This window comes from Neodiprion lecontei, chromosome 5, assembly GCF_021901455.1.
Source record: "Neodiprion lecontei isolate iyNeoLeco1 chromosome 5, iyNeoLeco1.1, whole genome shotgun sequence".
Classification (NCBI taxonomy): domain Eukaryota; kingdom Metazoa; phylum Arthropoda; class Insecta; order Hymenoptera; family Diprionidae; genus Neodiprion; species Neodiprion lecontei.
In genome coordinates, this window is record NC_060264.1 from 22,740,794 (window position 1) to 22,762,824 (window position 22,031).

Below are 22,031 nucleotides of genomic sequence, written 5' to 3' on the forward strand. Positions count from 1 at the left end.
TAATATTTGTTTGCTTTTTTGTGAGAGGGGTGATATCAAATATCAAATCCAAAATACCGAAGCCATTGTAGCAGTCACAGACACTTGGATACGGTTGACGTATGTATCAGATTCAATGAGAAAAGAAAAGAAAAATCGTAAAAAAAAAAGATAGAAAGAGAGACGTTGAGTTTCATCTTCTAGTCAGACATTGTCGGTGAACAGTGCCTTATATAATAAATACATGCCTGTATATATATATATATATACATATATATATATATGTAAGTTTGAGACTAATCCAAACTACAGCGCGACTATCAGAGGTCGTCCGCTCGGCACACCTACCAAGCCAGAGACAGCGGTCGTCATGCTGATTAGTCGAAACTGCGTAATTCAAACAGAAACACGCAAAAGGCTCGTAGCGCTTGGCGCTAAAGTTTATAATCAAACAAAGTTAATAATTATAAGTACTAGTTGTTGATTCAGGTAATCCTGGGCATAATTCCATATTGTAATTATCTGAATCGTTTGAACATATGTAAATAGTGTAAATATATTGCAGTTATTACCAGCATCAACCGCAGTACTTTATTGGAAACAAGATAGCCCTTAACTACGAAAGATAAGGGATTGACCTATGAATCAACAACTAGTACTTATAATTATTAACTTTGTTTGATTATAAACTTTAGCGCCAAGCGCTACGAGCCTTTTGCGTGTTTCTGTTTGAATTACGCAGTTTCGACTAATCAGCATGACGACCGCTGTCTCTGGCTTGGTAGGTGTGCCGAGCGGACGACCTCTGATAGTCGCGCTGTAGTTTGGATTAGTCTCAAACTTACATATATATATATATATAAATATATTAAAGAAAAATGAGAGTAAAACCAGAAGAGGGAAAAGAAAAAGAAGAAAAAAACCTAACCAAACCTTAAACCCGGTCCTATATATGAATTGATAATAGTAATCGTAGTCTCTTGTATATAAATTATACAGTGAATGAGGAATATAGAAAGATGAAAGACAAAAAAAAAAAAAAACAATTTATGTAAAATATTGAGCTTATTCGTTTGGGTAATAATCACTATTATCATCATTAATATTTCATTTAATTTTTTTTTTTTTTTTTTCCTAGATACCGTGTGACGTTTTCATATTAAATTCGTCGTAACTATATACACGTGCATACGTACATACATCGTAGAGTAAAGAAAAACCATGCCTCACATAACCCAACTTGATTTCCTATCTTATGCAGGCACAAAATATATACACAATGTATAAACGCGCGGTTATACAATAATTGCGGTTTAGTAGTCGGCGATTATGCTAGTTCGTAGTTATTGTTTTGGTTTGATTAAGTAAGCTAGTTAGTTAGTTAGTTATTTAGTTAGTTAGTTAGTTGGTTACATGTAGCTAGTGATTTTATCGTAAAGGATATTGTGTTATTACCATTAATATCGATAATTTTTCTTTTTTATTATCTCGTTTTTTGCTGTATTGCAGACAATTTTTATCGCTCCATTCCAGTTTTTATTCGTTCGCCAACTCACGTTGTTCAGTTTTCAGAAAAATTCGCACGCCAAAGCCGCCAATGGCGCTACGTGCTTTTAAACTTGATCGTTGACTCGATATCCTATCAAGACTCTTTGTCTCCTACAATTTAATAAGCAACGTTTCTGGCAAATCACCTGTCATCTTTTTCGTGTACAAATAATTTCATTCGCTGTTCTCACCTTACGTTATATTGTTATTATTTTAATGATTATTATTGATTTTATTGTATTAAACGGACGGACCTCAAAGGTCGATAATTCTTTTTAATAAAAACTCTCCAAATTTTATTCACGGTTGAATGATAAGCCGCAGATTTTACCGCCACTATTTATTATATACCATTATTAGATTAATATGAAACGAATTAGTTTTGTAATTGTTTCTAGTTTGTTTGTTTCTTTTTTCCTTGTAATTTCTTTGTTAGAGTGTAGTTCATATTTGGTCAGAAAAAAAAATGTTGTTCAGTTTCTATCTTTTAGTTTTGTTCTTTTCTTACCCGTTGTCCAGACTCTGCAATTGTCACATTTTTATCTCATATTTTAACCCCCCCCCCCCCTTTCTCATCTTCTTTACGTGATAAATTCTTAATTTTTAATTCTAGTTATCATATTACTGTTATCAATATTATTGTTATTATTGTTATTATTAATATTATTATTATCGCGCCGATAATTGTCAAAGTTCCCAGTATAAGCAGAGCTATACAGTGAAAAATATGTTTCCTAGATAACCTTGCCCTCCCTCTACCCTCCACCGTCCCTTTCATAATTAGGTACATAATATATAGGGAGATATATGTATACATACAAATACACATATACCGGTTAGTAAAGAACGAGCGCGAAAATAGATCCGAAGGATAAAGGAAACGGAGAAAATGAGGAGAGAAAAAAATCGGAAAATAGAAAATTGGGGGGAAAAAAACGAAAAAAAAAAAATGAAAACAATATTCTAAAAGAATAATTATCTTCACCGATCATTAACGAAAAAGCGTAATATGTAAATACACGAATATATATGTATACATATATTATTGAAAGGTTTATTAGTAACTATTAATATCATTATTCTATTATTATTATTATTATTATTATTATTATTATTATTATTATTATTATTATTATTATTAATCCTCCGTATATCCTCAACTAACGTATCTATTTACCCTATAAAAATTTAAGTCCAAGATTCAATTCGGGTGAGATGCGTATACATACATATAAACGCTTTATGGTATATGAAAATACAGAGAGAAAAAAAAAATGCGTTGAAATATACCTACAATGCTATAACTATATTTAATATATAACACACACACACATGTGTGCGTATGTACATATAATATATACGTATTATATGGAGGTAGTAGTGAGAAAAGTACCATTTTTCCACGATGTTTTGTGTTTACTTTTTGATCGTGATTCGATGTCGAGTGAGGCGTGATTTTTTGCCGAACAAAAAAATTAAATTTAAATATGAATTCGAATAATCGAGACAGTGACGGGATAAAAATATTAAAAGCGCTCGTCTGCATTTCCAAATTTTTCCTTACCCTTGCGCGGAAGACGGTAAAGTTCGTTGACGACAAAACAGTGAAAAACATGATTCAAAATCACGCAAGTATAAATTTTTTTCCTTCTTATCAACAAGAATTCAATGAAGCTGAGTGGAAAAATTGGGTCTCGTAAAAAACTGACACGAGTTGGAGCGGGAATGAAGAGTGAAAAAATATAGAATTTGATTTGCTTGAAGAAAAAAAAAAAAAAAAGAAGGGTTTTCTCACACGAAATACAATGTGTGAACATGCACTATCTGCTCATTTGCTACCTCCCAACTCCACGTACCGTGTCACGCCATTTTTTCGTGAACACATTCACACAACATACAGCGAAAAAATTTAAAAAAAAAACATACATATATATATATATATATATATATATATATATATACGCACACACAGAACACACATATACACATGTATATATATATAATATTATGATAACTCTACATAGTGATAGTCGTAAAATGTATTTTATATAGTGTGTAACAACAATTTTATTATTATTATTATTATTATTATTATTATTAATCGTTTAAGAATATCATATAGATATATGATGGAACTTCATCGAAGAAAACCGAAATGACCTATAGAAAGATTTAAGAAACAGCTGTTTCAGCAGATCGAATTGCAAAAAAAAAAAAAAAAAAAAAAATTAGGCAAAAAACGAATTTCAACAATACACCATGTATACGCGCAAATTGCATACCGGCACAAAATGTTAACAAAGTACGTAAGAGAAAGCAGCAAACGAGCAATGAAACAAGAAATAAACACGCGCATATTATACACAAACAGGTGACACGTAAAGATTCGTATTACTAAGTAGTCGGTAGGCTAGGAGGTAGATAGCTACAATACATACATATATGTATATACGTATATGTATGCGTGTATAAAATCCAGTGTTTAACCAACACCCCCTCCCCCCCCGCCCCCCGCCCGGCCTCTCCGCCGCCGTCGCCGCACCTTTTTAAACGCACGAACAAAAAAATTTTTACCGATAAAGAAAACGAAACGAAATCGCTGGTTGAAAAAAAAAAAAAAAAAAAAAAACGGATTTAAAAAATAAGAACAAATCAACGATCCTTGACAAGATTTAAAATCAATTTGACTCTGGCTTTTACTATAGCTTTTTATATATCGTACGCGTAGGTATATATTTAATAATTTCGTTGAAAGTACGAGCATAATTATTATACATATGAGGAGATCGCGATGATTAAAATAACAGCCGCAGAAAAGTGATGAGAAAAAATTAAAAACCGCACAGACACGCGCATAGTCTTCCAAATTATTTATTTATAATTATTATCGTGTAGTAATTTTTCTCTTGTTCTGATCTATTTCGGAATCTCGATTTATCGCGCGGGACAACGTATAGAGGAATTTTCGAACAATTGTTATATTATTGATTTCATTTAACTGCTATCGATTTTTTTTTTTTTTTTTTTCTCCTACGCTGTCAACCGAGAAGAAAAAAAACCCAAAAAATGTCAAAAACAAAGTGACGAATCGACAAATCGTTGATTAATTTTCAATCTCACATAACGAAGCGGTTCGTAAGGGGGGAAAATAAATGATAAAAAAAAAAAAAAAAAAAAAAACGGAATTATATATAAATATAAATGTACATCAATAATTGATTAGTCTTATTTACAAATACAAATGAGTAGACTCTCGTTGTTCAACCAGAGGCTACTGCACGTACTACTACTATTATAAATACTACGTTGTAATTATTATCATTATACTGTCGTAAACATAGATAGGTGATATATTATATATAACGTTATTATATTCCTCCTATGTGTGTATGTATAATACCGAGTATTCAAACACACGACCACGTATAACTAACTATTAGACTGTAGCTGTACAGAGAATACGCGATTATGCTGTCGCATTATTTTATTTTTATTTTTATTTTTCCTCGTGGTTTATTTTTTTTAGTTCTTCTCTTTCGTAACTTCCTGGTTCTATTTCGGACTTTAGATATTATACATGTACGTCTGATTGTCCCGAATATCCCGATCCGTATTTTATAGGTGTTTGTAAAGTAAAGTAAATAATTACATAAATGACTTGACAACTCTGAAAAAAGAGGAAAATCATGAAATTGCAATTACATGCAACAGTTTCCACACATCGAGGTTTCTTTCTCTGTTTTCTAATTCATTCGATGAATACCCTATATACATACATATACAGATAAAAATTCGATAGCGGTTGTGTCCTAGGGCGGCCAAGCGTCATAAACATAATCTCAAAAATTTTCACATTTGTTCACTGACAATTGTAGTCAACGATGATAACTCGAATTCTAGCGCATGCGCATTAGACGACGGATCATGCAGTCTTTAGTAATTCACTATATATATATGTATGTATGTATATAAGTGTATTCTTGTCGGTGATTAGAATTCTCAAAATTTGTGCAAGGAAACAGAAGAAATCACTCGTGAAATAATTTTCTGCCGAAATTCTGCATTCGAGTTGTTTTTTTCATGACTTGCCTTCTTACTGAATCTGAAAACAATCTGTAAAGCAAATGCAGGAAAAATTAAAAATATGCAACTTCAATGGGGAGGGGGAGAAAATTAAAGCGCAAAATGAAAAAGTCAGAAAACAAAAAAATAAATAAAAAACCAAGTGCCTTTAAATTGCACCGAAGTTTACACACCACACACACACACACACACACACACGCGCGCAAACACAACATATAATTTAGTACGAGATAGAATGAGATGTTGAAGGAGAAAGGGTAGAGCGAAAATAAAAACAGTAGTAGAAAAGCACGCGTGCGCAAACACCTATTACATTATTTGTATTGAAACTAAAACTAAAAATACTTTTTAATGATTATATACACATATTTATGGTATAAGAGTTCAATAAGATATATATATATATGTATATGTAATCGCGAAACGATAATACACGTAGATAGATAGGGATGTATTAGGGTACATATTTATACTATACGTAAATTGCGGATTTAGTCGATCGGAAGAGAAACGAGGAGAGCAAAAAAGTGCAACGAAAAAATATGATAGAGAAGAAAGCCCTGTGAAAAAGCGGCAAAAAAAAAAAATTAACTACCTACCTACCAAACTACTGACGAGATACATGTTAAAAAAAATTCTGTACACCAAAAATGAGAACCGAAAAAATTTTTCAATTACTACTGTTACTGCTACTGCTACTGCTACTACTACTACTACTACTACTACTACTACTACTACTACTACTACTACCACTACCACTACCACTACCACTACATAAACTTATACCAACCTATACCTACATGCATAACACCTACGTAGGTAGTGTTTTTTATTATTATTATTATTATTATCATCGTGTACTTGTATCGTCACTGATAATTCTTCGCGCGTAAATTAATTTCTGTTGTTATTATACATACATTTATTATTATTATTATTATTATTATTATTATTATTATTATTATTATTATTATTATTATTATTATTATTATTATTATTATTATTATTATTATTATTATTGCCTATATATCGATACGCTATATACCTACTTCTGGCTCCGTGGAATCTGCAGATGCAAAGCGCGATTTTGATCTAAACATAACACGAAGACAAAACATACAACTTCGCGAAGTACACATAAAAACACATAGACACACGTAAACAAAGAAATAATTCGTTAATTTATTATTAATTATAAAATGCTTCTGTGTCCGCATTCATAGACAAAGAATCTGAAATGTGTATCAGAATTTGTTTTTCTTTTCTTGTGGTTTTTTGAATCATTTTTTCTTCCATCGTTGATAAGATCGATGCTTTGGGAGGAGGCGCGGGCGCCTCGGCGTATATTGTATTGTAAAAAAGAAATTTCCACGTTCGATTGAGCGCGTGCGGATCGTGTAATCGAAAGTAAGAAGGAGAAAAACTGGTCATGATTGCAGATTAAAAGAAAGCACAAAAAAGAAATAAAAACACGCATTCAAAAGACGACAAGAAAAAGGAGAAAAAATCCAACCAAGTAATTAGGAACTGAGTGTAATGTTACGTTGATTAATAGTAATTATGTAGATCGCTTGGAATTAAGATTAAAAACTAAGAGATTTAAGATAAAAAAAAAAAAAAATGAAAGAAAAAAAGGTACCGAATAGTTAAGGAAGACAACTATGGAAACTGTATTGCGTCTGCATATTCGGTCGGTGGGCTGGGTCTTTAATTGTCAAGGAGTCAGAGTCAGTCAATCATTCAGTCAGTCAGCCAGTATTTGTAATAATAATGCTTGATAAATGCATGAATATTTGTTTTATTAATGCTTTATGATCTTATTTCATATTTATATACATATATATATATATATATATATATATTACATTATATATACATATATATATATATAAATATATATATCTATCCATACATATATCTCAATATGTCTCCAATCATACAATTCCTATAGATTGTATCTTATATACTATGGTAATAATTCCCTCCTCTGTTTTCCCCTATTTTCATATATTTTTCTTCCATCCCGCATTGTTTTCGTTCTCCTCCCGAATTTTAAATTTCTCCGCAATTACGAAAAGGAAGCACATTACAAATTAACCTCTATTATTGTAACTCTATTATATATGTATATATACATACATGTATATACATATACATACGTATACATAACACAAATATATTTGTGATTTTACACAATATATCCTGAAGAGAATAATTGATCGATGTAAGAAAAATCAGTTCATTCGTACTCACCCAATACCATCCCCCCCCCCCCCCCTCCCCCCCCTAACTATTATCTATATCTTCATCCCGATCGAATTCTCCCCGTCGATTTTAAGTACCATCGATATCTCCCGTATTAAAACCTATAATATATAATCATGCCTATATTACCTATTTACGTGATATTTTCTAATACATGCATACGTAGATGCGCGTTTGCAGGAAACAGTGCTTGGTATTTTTTTCAACTTCTAATTGGTATATCGAATTTCACGTAGCTTGTTGTTGTTGTTGTTTTTTTTTTTTTTTTTTTTTTTTTTTCCTCTTCCCCTTTATTTCTACCGATTTTCCTTCTGTTCCTTCTTTGTCCTTTCCCGTTGTCCGTTCGAAAAAAAAAGATCACTCAAAAATTAAATAAATAACGAAACAAGGAAAGAAATCGACCAAAAAGATTGATTTTTCTCATTTCTCTCGCGCCGATCTTGTAGCGGCGAACCCTCCGCGTATTCCTTCATCCCCACTCCTCCTTACGCCGGTAACTTGGCATAACCCTCTTTGCATTTCTCTTCCCCAACCATCCACTTCTTTTTGAATCTGTAGATGCGTATGATTTCACATATTCCTTTGTTTTTTTTTTTTTTTATTCTTATTATTATCATTTCTTTCCTACGAGACTACCTATTCCTGTTTTGTTTCATGAGATATTTTCATTTCGTTGTTGGTAATCATTGTTGCCGCTATTACACACAGTATGATAAGAAGAAAAGAAACCAAGAAAACGGAAATGAGAGGGTCTTGTTCGAGCTTTTGCTTGCGACACACGCGGCCAGTGGTGCGAAGACGTATTTTGTGCTTTTATTAATTAACCATCCACGCTCCCCCCACCCCAACAACCGGAGTCAATCCCCTCGAGCCCGTCTCGTATCATAAAAGCTTCTTGTTTTATACACCGCATGATTCAATCCTCAAGATAGATCCTCGAATCTTGATATTCAATAAAAAAAAAAAAAAAAACTCACATAATACATTCGATATATTTGGTTATGAAATTTTACATTTGAAAATAATTAACTTGGAAAAGATCAAAAAATTTGTTGTACAGGTCATCGTGTGTAATATTATTATATATATATAAATGTACGACGATGGGTTTAACAGAGTGATGGGCTGGGGGAAAACAGACTAAGCCAAGCACTAGTTTTGAAGGGCGGTCCTTTTTGTATCCACTTACTTTTTTCCACCTGTTTTTTGTATCCAGTAGATAAATATATATATATATATTTATATATATATATATATATATATATATGCTTTTTGTGAGAAAAAAACATCAACCAGGAGAATCAGAAAAAAAAATAAATTGAAATCAGACCCTCCCGTAAAAAAAAAAAAAAAAAATACTTATACCCTATCAAACACTGCAGGAGAGAAGGAAGAAAGAATGAATCAACATCGTGAAGAAATTTAAACAAACATAATTACAACCAATAACAATTTCCATAATAAATCAGTGAAAAAATATGCATTCGGTGGTAAACAAATGATTGAATAAAAGCAGAGCTGAAAAATTTCGGTAGCAAAAGAAAAAAAGTTAATAACGATGACGGCGACGATACCAATCATTCTGTTCTCTCCGTATTGCAACCTCGTAGAATCTTCAGATGATTTGCAAAATGGAGAAAACAAATTAAAAAAAAAAAAAAAAAATGATGTTTGTAACTAAGAAAATAATAATCATGAAATAGAAGTAAATGAGGAATCATCGCCGCTGCCCGAAGCTGCGGGCGCGAAACTCTGCCGAGTCTTCTTGTGCTTCTGAAGAACGGATAAAATATACAGAAACTTGTTTATTTATATTTATTTTCCTCCCTTATCGATAAGCACCGACGACCCATCAATCCACTAATCCGTATACTTCCTATCCATGTACGTGGCTTATGTGTTATTCTTTTCCTCCCCTTCATTTGGTGAAGCTTTTTCTCCTCATGATTTCTCTCTTTCACTCTCTGTGTCATTCTTCCTCTGTGTATGTATGAATTCTTTATACCATGTCATTGTGTCCCTCTTACTAGTTCCTCCCACCATGTATGTACAGCTTTTTGTAGATTCTTATCTTGTTAAACATCGATCCATTTTTGTAACGTATTTTTAATTCTAACGCAACCTAAGTGTTCCAATAATAATTCACTGGTTTGCCAAAACAAACTTGCAACCTTTCGTTTCTGAACTTCTGGTGCTGGTACAATAACATTTAAATAATTGACGATCGTTACACGTTGAAAATCCTTCTTGTTTAAAAGTCGTAAGAATAAAATCATTGTTACAAATAACTGCTTTTCTTGAAACCGTACATGTGGAATTTCAATTTATGGATAATGTAAAACTATTAAACGGTATGTAATACATATAGTAGCATATCGCATTCTCCTCTATGTGACACTTCTGTCTACCCGCAGCCTGATTCCTACCAACCATTCACAACTACCACTCTGTACCTATACTGCATTACAAAAATTTAATGATTGAGCTGATAATAATAATTTTAGGTAGAGGTTTTGCTGCTGTTGATGCTGTCGCTGTTCACCCCTCCTGCTGTTGTTGCTGATGCTGTTGTTGCTGATCTGTAGAATATCTCTATGTATCAAAGATAACACTCATATAACCATACACACGAACAAAAAAAAGAAAAAAAAAAAAAAAGAACCAGTGATATCGAATTTGAAAACTTGAAAAACAACTTTCTCTCTTGTAAAAATTTCCAACACCTTCCACTATATTCGTTGGACTCTATACGTATTTAGAAAAAACAAATAACACGAATTCATATCCACGATAATAGAGCTCTCTACTACTATCATTGATAATTATATTTAACTATGTATGGTTATGAAATATTCTATAATCTTTTTTTTACAGAGCTATATTACACACATTGTATTAAGTTGCAAAGCTTTGTTCACGTTGAATCTTGCGCAGGCTTTACGCTTTACAAAAAAACGGACAAAAAAAGAAAAAAAAAAAACAAATGAAATGAAATGAAGTGAATCATAAATTAGAACAAAATACAAACACATCTCCCATAAAGGATCACTTTGTCGTCTCTTTCGAGGTTGATAAGAAAAAGTGAAAAAGAAAAAAGAAAATAAACGGAACGAAAGAAAAAAAAAAGTTCTAGAGTGAGTGACGTAGAGTGACAGAAAGTGACGAACATTAATTTATCGCTGTGAGAATATTTCAAATCGAATAATGCAGGTGAGAGGAATGTTGTTGTAGGATGCTTAAATAATGTGTTGCGTGTTGCTAACTGAACATCTATGATTTCTCTTCTATATCATTATTATTACGACTATCATCGTCCTCGGCACTCACGATGAAATTAAAATGGCAATGATAGTACAGGTAATAATAATAGCGATGAGCATGTGCGGGGCTCGGCATCAATCTAGATTTTTTGACGATTGTGAACCTTGATTAAAATCACTTGATACTGATGTGTGTCGAACTAGCATCGTGCTAGAGTGTTCTGCACATCAAAACTAATGCTCGCTCATCCCGATTTCTCTATTCAATTCTTTTCCGTGATAATGAGCGTTTGGTGATTCAAAAATTGTCCATGTATTCTCAACTAGCACCGTGCTAGACTGTGCTAAACATCAAAACTAACGCCAGCTTAATCCGATCGATCGATCCCAATTTTTTCAACGGTTAATAGCGTTTATTGATTTGATAATTGTTAATATGTTCTAAACTAGCAGCGTGCTAGACTGTGATTTGCGTAAAAAACACTTTCAGAAAAAATCGGTTGAACGTCAAGCCCTATGCACGATACGCATACCTGTTTGCCTAATTACGTCTAAGAATTCGTAACGATAAAAAAAATTACGCAAAGTAGAACGATAAAAAATCGTTTATGCGTTATAAATCTGCATGATCGTCCCGTTGACGCCTGTTGTGTGCTTAATGCTATTATAGTTGCTCTCACTGTCACCCGAACAAGAATTTGCCTTAGGCAAATGTTCGAAATTCTAGCATAATTGAAAACACAATACAGCGTAAGCTTATAAGGGAACGAAAAAATTTTAGCTTTACATGCCAAGAAACCAGTGAGCTTCAAATAAATACGGCGTAATCATATTTCCACCAAAAATTTACTTCTAGCAGACACTGAAGAGTCAAAGAAATTTTCGCCATCAATGCTAAATATCAAAAATTTTAACAACGATCTAAGAATTGAATAATTTTATAGATTGATTTTTTTTACTAGAACACAAAACGACTTGGGGCACATGCTCAGGGTTGAAAACCCCAATAATATGTTAAACAATGGACAATTCCAGAATTTCATTCAACCATAAAAATCGAGCACCGCATGTTTAGCGCATACTCACGTCACCAAGCGACTGATTTTTAACTAGTGCATGTTGAACTCGAGGTTACAAAATACACAACGTGACATCGACTATGCATAGAGCAGTAACATAGTGCTTAAGAATGGGTTCACACGGTTGTAAATAGTGTGAAACTTTGTTGATTGCGTTAATATTATTAAGTGAGGCTGCATGTCAGTATCCCGATAGACGCATGTTGTCCCTGGTTTCGGCATCGATATTTCGGCGCTAAAGAGAAGTAAATTTTGAAACAGGAACAAGACAAAAGAGAACAAACATTGCTCACCGTTTACCTTTTAAAAATACTTAAAATTTCGTCGGTCAAACATGAATATTGCTCTTCTCTGCGTGCGGAACCGCACTTCCAATTGACATAAAAGTGAATTTCTCACCGAGCAGCGCGAATTCCAAAATCAAAGACGTGACCGCGGTTCAGTCACTGTCGGAGCGTCTCTGCGTCAAGGCGAGCGCTCGCTATCTTGCGCGCATGCGCGTTTCCAAACAAGCTTTCGCTCAAGCGGGCCCGCTATTCGTGTTTGACGAACGGGATTCGCTTAGTATTCGATCGTACAACGTGCAGCGTTCTCTTCCTCGCGCCGAAAGATCGTATTCATTGTAGTTATCAGGTGCTACGGAAACGTTCGGGGTCAGTGAAACTGAGCGAGTTACGAAGAGTGAATGATGTGATAAATTTCAAATTTTCGTCAGTTCAGCAAAATTCGCGCATGCAGTAAAAAAAAAAAAAAAAGAAATAAATAGCAACGTTCGTTATTATTTATTTTATTTTTTTCTCTTAAACATTGACCATTAATTATTCAATAAATATTTCTTTTATCTTTCTGTTTCATGCCTGCGCCTATCTGCCTGCTGGATACACACGCCTGTTATTATCGATTATATTCGTGCCTTTCCTCGACACTTTTAATGCCGTTTTTTTTTTTTTCTATTTTTTTTCTCTATTCTCAACTCTGCATCCTGATACCGTCTTCTCCTGCGCGTTAATGGGCAACGCTTCTCCTCCTCCCAATCGTCCTGACGTCGAACCATGGCACCTCACATGAAACTTCCACATCCCCCGCATGATTCTTCGATGCAATGTTATATCCTTTACAAAAAAAAAAAAAAAAAACCTCCGAATCACCCAAATAACATACTAAACAAAAACTTGACCAATACCGTTCGATCCTTTTCCTGTGTTTTGTCCCCGTTACTTGAATCGAATTGCCGTTCACATTTTAAATACGATACGATACTTGTGTAACAAAAAAAAAAAAAAAACCATCGGTATATGTTGACTTTCATCGCGTTTCACAATTCTGACATATCTGTTTGTTTACATTCTCGTGGATATGTTTTAACTTCGAATTCCTTTTTTTCTTTTCAACTTTAAAAAAACGTGGCTCTCACCGCATACGCGAACAAATGCACTTGACAATTCCGTTGAAATACCAAACGGATTATGAAAAACTTAAATCAATCGGAATTATAAAATGCAAAACGACGAATCAAACCAACGACAACTAATATAAAAATCATTTCAAAACCCTCTAATTTTTTTTCTTTACCCTGGTGTTGGGCCGTTCCGCATATTTCATACACGTATATGTATACATATATCAATGATAATACTCCTATTTGGATTTATGATGCAAAACAAAAAAAAAAAACATTTATTTGAACCTCACCAACGTTTTTTTTTTTTTTTTTTTTTTTTTTTTTACTATACTATTTCAATCCTTGGTTCTACTTATTTTACATGTCCCTTCAAAAATCCAATCGAAAACAATATCAATGATTTTGACAAAATTTTTATTTCTTCCTCGTTGAGCCGTAACTACTATTATTGTCTGTTACTCACTATTTACTGTTATTATTATTATCTTCGTCCCATACTCATAATTAATTCGTAATTATCGAAATCGCTGGCTTGGTTATGTGTGCACTGCCGCTGAAATTATTGCCATGGCCGCCATTGAAATATGACTTGTGATACCTCGTTATTATCCTTTTTTTTTTTTCTTACTGCTACTTTAATACGGTGTTTGGTAATTGACGCAATTTAAAAATAAATCGAAAACACGATCGACCAACCAAATTAATGTTTAAAATAATATAATAATTATAAACATACCTTCGTCCCTATGCGCGCGTGTCTTGAATCAATAAACGAATGAAACGGAATTAAACCAACAATCGAAATAAAACTGATAATGGAATAACAAAATCGAATGAAATGTGTTTTGCTGATATTTTTTTTATTTTTTTTTTCTAACCCTCGGCGTTTCTCGAATTACAAAAACAAAATAAAATCATGTTTATTGACAATATGTTCGATGTACATTTCTCTGTCACATCGGTGTTCAATTTTTGGACGATATTTTTTTTCTTCTCTGCATGGTTCTTATATTATGTAATACACGTTTTTGCCGAAATTATACGGATTTCGGTACATGAATTCTGGGTGTTTAAAAATATTAAAACAACAACAAAATATTTACTCACACGCACACATATGCACGCACGGAACGGTAATTCGAAATCGATAACGAAAATTGACGAAATTTCTTCAAACTAAAAAAAATTGCTTAAAATCGAAATGATGTGGAATAAAAAAAAAAAAAAAAAAAAAACAACAATTATGTGCGTTTAAAAAAATTAAAAACGAATCTCGAATACGAAAATAATTCAACGACAACGAGAATGGAACAAATGAACCTACCAAAACGAATCAAAAATAATAAACATTTCGTTAACAATGATAATAATCCATTTTTCAAAATATACCGTACCAACACTGCCTCGTTTGCTGCATGTGGACCGCCTTAGCAGCCTTAGCCACTGTCGGGGCCCAAGTGGTGCCCCAAAACGCTCACTGTGTCATCTACACAGACAGCTGCGGACAGGTAGACTCATTATTGTAACCAGTTTTTATCTAGTCTCGGGCCTGTATCCTACTCCATTCTCAATTTCAACCTGTAAATTAAATTCGATGCTGTTTTTGTTTTTTTCAAAAACGACGTCAATCGAACCGTGTAACCGGCACGAATTTTGACGCGTGAAAAATCCGGTGAACACCTTTCTTTGCTTTCCATTTTATTGAACGATTGATGATAAATTAAAAAAAAGAAAAAAAAAATCATCTCTTCTCCTTTTTTCCGATTAGTTTTTCTCAAATCGTTGTTAAGAGAAAATTTACAGGCCCGAAACTAATCTTATTGCCGCTAACACTCAAAGTTGCCGTAGGGATATCGGGGTCTGTCTAAATCTTATTCTATCATCTGACTTCTTTCACCACGTAAATTTCACTTTCTCTCTCCTTCCGTATCGCTACTATCTTCACGTTGTACAACACCCTCTATCGGTCTTTCCATCACTATCTTGTCAGTCATCGGTGTTCACATATGTGTCTTTCTATGCATTCTAACAAGAGAAATAAAAAAGATATTTTTACACGCTTGTGCATAATATTATACTTTGCAATGAAAACACCAAAGCTTTTACGGGCGCAGCTATTGAATGCATACAATACCTAATAAGCCTTAAATTATGACGGAACCCTGCCGAGCCTCCCGACTCGGATGATCACAAAACGCGGTAGACAAACTGTGCGGCGAAAAGTCGGTAGATACCAGTAAAATTGCAGTCAGGCTTCTCTTATCTCGACGGCAACTTTGGCTATAACACGTAGCTTTTATCGATTGATTTGTCATTTTTTTTTTTTTTTTTGTGTATTTTTTTTTTTTTTTTTTTTGACAGAGAGAGAAGGAAGGATGCCCTCTCTTCTTCCCTCTCTCTCTCTCTCTCTTTCTCTCTTTCTCTCTCACCGGCTCACTGCTCACCGCAACTATAACTTAATTTGATGATTGAAAAATAAAACACACACCCTCGAAGAAAATAATAACCACTTATTTGCCTCATATATGCATATATCTGGTGTTTGTGTCCCTCCCTCTATATATTTATATATATATATTATATACATATTGCGCCGCCTAAAGCAACAGAAAAAATCCAAACATAAAAGTAACCAAAAAAAAAAAATTAGAAAACCATCAATGATTGTGCTATATATTTGTTCAATGTTTCGTTTCGCTAAATTTTCTGAAAATTTCAATCCCGAATCGAACGAAGAAAGTTGAAAATATTTAAGAAAAGTATTTCTGAATTTGTCCCGAAATCATATTTAATTGTCGAAATTTTTGGTTGTTTTTGGTTATTTTTTTTCTCTCACTGCTTTGAATTGACGAACAGTAAAGAAAACGCACAGCAAGAAAAAAATGCTATAGAAACATTCTCCGGCATTTAATATCGGTGTTCTGATCTGCCAGAAGCTTGATTTGGATTTGTACTTAACCGCTTATTCATCCTTATTGTGTACGCCCGGTGAATATTACTACATAAACATACATTACATACATACATATACATCTATTAAATATACAAGCATTACTTTGCTAGCCGTGAGTTTGAATCTTTCGTACTAGTTTCAAAATTATTTTTTTTTTTTGTTTACCGTCACAATGAAGTTTTTTTTTTTTCTCACTTCTAACAACAAATATTTTATTTTCCATGCATAAATATAAAGCAAACGAATCGATGATTCCAACTTAGCCGCATTCATTTGACATGAAAATTATAACTGTTGCTGTAGCTGTTATAATTGTTAATTTATTATTGTTGTTGTCGTAACGGAAACAAAATTTTGCAAGCCCAGACATTTTACTTCATGTATAACGCATATTGTGTGTAAATTATACGTGTATCTTTTGAAGTTATTGTGCAATAACAATAATACTAATAATCGTAGCAATTGCTGTTATATCTATGATGTATAATATAGTTATGGTTGCGGAGCCGCAGTTTGAAATACTATTTAGTAATGTTGGAACTTATTTGCAGTAGAATATCTTTATTATATTATATACACATACAATTTTTATAAATACGTATAATACTTGAGAAAGATAATCTGATTTTTTTTTTTTTCATCCAACTCACGTACGTATTTATACTGATTGTTGTTATTGTTTTTTATTTTGGAAAGCTTATATATTATATACATATATATATATATATATATTACGAAACAAATTTTCCCCCCCTGCCCCTTAAATATTTTTCATATATTTTACACAAACACATGCACACGCTGTACACACATGTGTATAACATCAAACAAAGAAAAAAGCCGCAGTAAAACCGAATCTTTGGGAATTAAATTTATTTTTTTTTTTCATTGTTTCTAACACGCTTGGGTGAAATCACGGACGATTGATTACGCAACGAAATCACTTCTTACCTTTATCGTTTTTCAAAAATATTCAAACGGTTACCCTTCAATTACTTCAAATTGCTTGAGAAATATATGTGGTAATTTTTTTTTCTCCACAACGCATTCGACGGAAAAGAACTTTAATGCATATTTATCTAAGCCTTTGACACACGTATAACACAACACGCTCACACGCAAGAATGCAAAAAACGCACACGCATACAAATATACAACCCCGCCCCCCCCCCCCCTTCTCCCGGGCCATTATATTTGCATGACCAGACTCTGTGTGTTCGTAGCAAGAAGAAAAAAAAACAGTTACCTCTTAATATTAATATTATTATTAATAATAATCGTAACAATAATAAATTTATCTATGTATATTTATTATATACAACTACGAGAGTTATTATATATAATTTATATACGTACATACTGCAGTAGTTACACACACCTTATAGTATATTTGTAATATTAATACAGCTTGTATAATGCCACTGTAATACCCGAAGAGACTCGGCACGGTTTAGCGCCGCATCAAATTTCGGGATCCGAAGTATCTGTGTGGCTGAGGCAAGATGGCGTCGCAACGGGCAATCAGCTGATCCTTATTGGCTGAATTTCGCGACTCTCGAGCATCTTGCAAGCTGTTACTTCCTTTTTCCGTCACGTCGAGTAAACTGAGACAAAAGACGTAGAGCGGCAATGAAATTTTATTATAAAATACATCTCGCAGACTTTTTAATTCCTGTGTCATAACAACGGTAGTAGAGAAACGCGAGGCTAACCCGAGTCGGTCTTATTGTCATGTCGCGATTTAGTTATCGATAGATGAAATTTTCTGTACGAAAATACCCGCGACGCAATTCATTGTTCGATTTATATCACTTGTAATTGTCATACGGTATACATAATTATACGTTCTACTGCTATACCGCTACTGCTACTGCTACTGCTACTGCTACTGCTACTGCTACGGCTACTGCTACCGTTACCGTTCATACACACGAACACCACTATTATTATATTATTATGTACCTAAAACTGCAGTCTTGCTTTTATAATAATATTACCGTAACCATTTTTCAAACGTACATGGATAGTTTTCATTATTTATATAGTATATATTGCAGATACACACACACACACACACACACACACACGTTTAAATACGCTCACTCACATGTAATGATGGATTTGAATTTTTCAAGATTGCCGAATACTCTCAATGTCAATATTACATATAGATTATACCTTGTTGAAACTTATATATTACATCTTGCACGCTTTTGAATATACGATTATATATGGTGAGCCTTGGTACTATTATACTGCATATATAAATGAGGTTATGTTTTCTCTTTTTTTTTTTTACGCAGGCTGATCTAATAGATATTTTTAATTATTTGGTTTCATGTTTATACCGCCAACCTACGATTCGTGTTTTCCTACTTATTTTTTTTTTTCATCTCGTCCCTCTCTCTTGCACTTGTTTTTCGGCAACATGCATAACCTAACATTTTTCTGGTAGATCGTTGTATATACATATATACGTATATACAATTGCTTTGTGTCTTAACGTGTTTGTGCTATACATACACATATTTCATATTATTTATACATTATACAATCGATGTTTAATTTCACGTAATGTATATTGGATATACGTTATACTTGTATACCATGTATACATGCATTCTTCACTATTTTCTTTCTTTATCCTCTTTACAGTATATGTATGTATCGATATAAAGTATACATATTGACAGCAGTATATGATCTAGACATAAATACGTACAAATCACATGCCGACGCATATCAACGGATAATATATAAGACTTAGTAGTTGGTTTTGTTATTATTTCATATGTTTACACCTTTTACACAACATATACTAATAATTATCGATATCCAATATCGAGATAATCTTCGATCGACGAACCTGTCTTGCGTCACTTCATGCAGCTGAATGGCCCGTCGAGAAGAGAGGGCTTTTTCACATAGCGTACATATCATGTATTATCAACTACACACTACACATCGAACGATAACGACAAGAATCATATAAATTATTCAAAAACAAAAAAAAAAAAAAACATTCGATTCACTTCCGTTTGCGTTTCTTTGACTACTTATTCACACATGCGAGCACGTACATACACATACACGCACTCGTCAAATAATCGCCCAAGTGCAGAAAAACTTATAATATGGTGAGACAGATGAAGAAAAAAGAAAATCAAAACGTTCTACTGCAAATCAAATTATAATTATTGTCATCACATGTAATACAGAATTGTGTTTTCGTTGATTTTTTTTTTTTTTTTTTTTTTTTTTAAATTCCACTTCGGAACGTACGAATGATCAACGAATCGTCGCTAATCGTGTTTACTTTTCGAAAAAAAAAATATGCATATTAAATTAAAACAAATCTGCACTTTGTTCGTTGGTTATTCCAGCGTGACAATTTCATATATGATATATTAAACTAGATAGTGTTTGAATAGTATGAAGTATACCTAAGTGAATAATCGTCAAATTTTTCCTTCTTTTTTTTTCTTTATTTACTTACATAGTATGTAAGTCAGTATATAATATTGAGAGCAAACATGAAAGACGTGAAAACGGAAATCACAAAGTGTATTATATGTACAGGTCGCACGGATTGCGATCGTCCCGCGTTATGAGACCATCTGCGGAAAAAAAGATGAAGTTGAAATTACGAGAAACAGCCTTATATCGAGCGGACTTATAACGAGAGACGAGAGCGGAACATGTATTTGGGTTGATTGTTACTGTTCAGGAAAGTCTGAAGATTGTTTCCGGATAAATACCACGCATATAGTACACTATGTATACATACATCTGACAAACAAACATGTATGAAGTATTATACGGATCGTATAATATTATGATACATTTGTATGAATAGAAATAAATATTAACAATAAGTTATAGGTTAGAGAAATAAGGTTATTTATATGATAGACGCTTTTTAGATTTTATTGAATGAGAAGGGGAAAGAAGGGCGGGGGGGGGGGCGGAGGGAGGGTGGGAGGTAAAGGTATTTGTTACCCACAAAGCCCGAGATGGGGTACCTGTATGGAATTTGGGATGGGGTTGAGGGGAAGGGGGAGAAAATTAATCCACCAAATTCGATCATTCACACGGCTATAAATCGTATTTGTACTTTATTTCAGTTACTGGACACCCTCCCGGTGTGCCAAGATTTTAATCGTCAGTTATGCAATCGACCAGCCTGCAAGTTCGTCCATCTACATGACGGTGAGTCCTTTCTTTCGTGTTTCCTCTGTTTTTATAGTATTTTACTACTTGTGCAGCCCTCGGAGATGACCTCGGTTCGTTGACGATTCCTTTTTCAACCTTGTTTACCTCACATCCCTCAAAATTAAAATCGGATTTTTATCGTTTTATTGCCAGTCGTTCTTTACTTCAAATCCTTGAAAGTCGAAGTTTATTACCAGTCTAATATCTGTCATTAATGATACCGATTTCTCTCTTGCCACCGCTTACATTACCGAATACACAGAAGTGAACATTTGAATAGTTTAGTATGTTAGTATTAGTATGTATCGGTGAAAAAATCGGCTCGTCACCTATTCCTTGTTCGTCATTCTCTACTTCACGTTCCCGAAAATCATAATATATTCCGAGTCTAGTTCGTGTGATTAATATTACCGATCTTTTACCGATTTCGCTTTTGTCACTGTTCACCTCACGTAATTGAAAATTGACATTTGTCAAGACTTTAGGATGGTATCGGTAATGAAATCGGTTTACCGCCGATTTCTCGATCGTTTCTCCTTCCTCACATGTCCGAAAACTGACATTTGTCAAGACTTTAGGACGGTATCGGTAATGAAATCGGTTTACCATCGATTTCTCGATCGTTCTTCCTTCCTCGCATGTCCGAAAACTGACATTTGTCAAGACTTTAGGACGGTATCGGTAATGAAATCGGTTTACCGCCGATTTCTCGATCGTTCTTCCTTCCTCACATGTCCGAAAACTGACATTTGTCAAGACTTTAGGACGGTATCGGTAATGAAATCGGTTTACCGCCGATTTCTCGGTCGTTCCTCCTTCCTTACATGCCCGAAAACTGACATTCGTCAAAACGCTAACGTGGATCGGCAACGAAACCGATCTTTCGACAAGTTTTTCAATGGTCTTCCATTTTCATTCGCATTTTAGGAAGCGTAGAGGTGATCGACAACCGTGTCACGGTATGCCGAGACGCAGCTAAGGGTGCCTGCGTACGTCCCCAGTGTAAATATTACCACATACCGGTATCTCTACCACCGGCACCCCTGATGGCGTTCTCAGCATCGGTATCATCGTCATCGCCGTCGTCAGCATCATCAGCATCATCAGCATCACCTGCAACAGCCTGCGGCAACACCATTCAAACGTCAGCAAGTCGTATAAGTAATAATGCTAACGTAACGTCGTCGAATGCCGTCGTTTTCGCGGCGGCGACTATCAACGAAAAAACGAACAGCAACGCAGCTTTAGCC

General features: G+C 33.8%; 1 protein-coding gene across 19 annotated transcripts in view; it reads left to right on the forward strand.

Annotated features, from left to right (window-relative positions):
* Nucleotides 1–22,031, forward strand: part of LOC107223117 (protein muscleblind) — a 282,556-nt gene that overhangs the window by 260,362 nt on the left and 163 nt on the right. For 17 of the 19 annotated variants that reach the window (XM_046740801.1, XM_046740800.1, XM_046740799.1 and 14 more), the window contains one exon: nucleotides 10,380–10,898. In XM_046740801.1, the coding sequence (XP_046596757.1) occupies nucleotides 10,380–10,438 (59 nt within the window). In that variant the 3' untranslated portion in view covers nucleotides 10,439–10,898. Of the gene's footprint in view, nucleotides 1–10,379; nucleotides 10,899–20,693; nucleotides 20,779–21,708 lie in introns of those variants that run through there. The other 2 variants (XR_006904567.1, XR_006904568.1) reach the window with 1 other exon arrangement.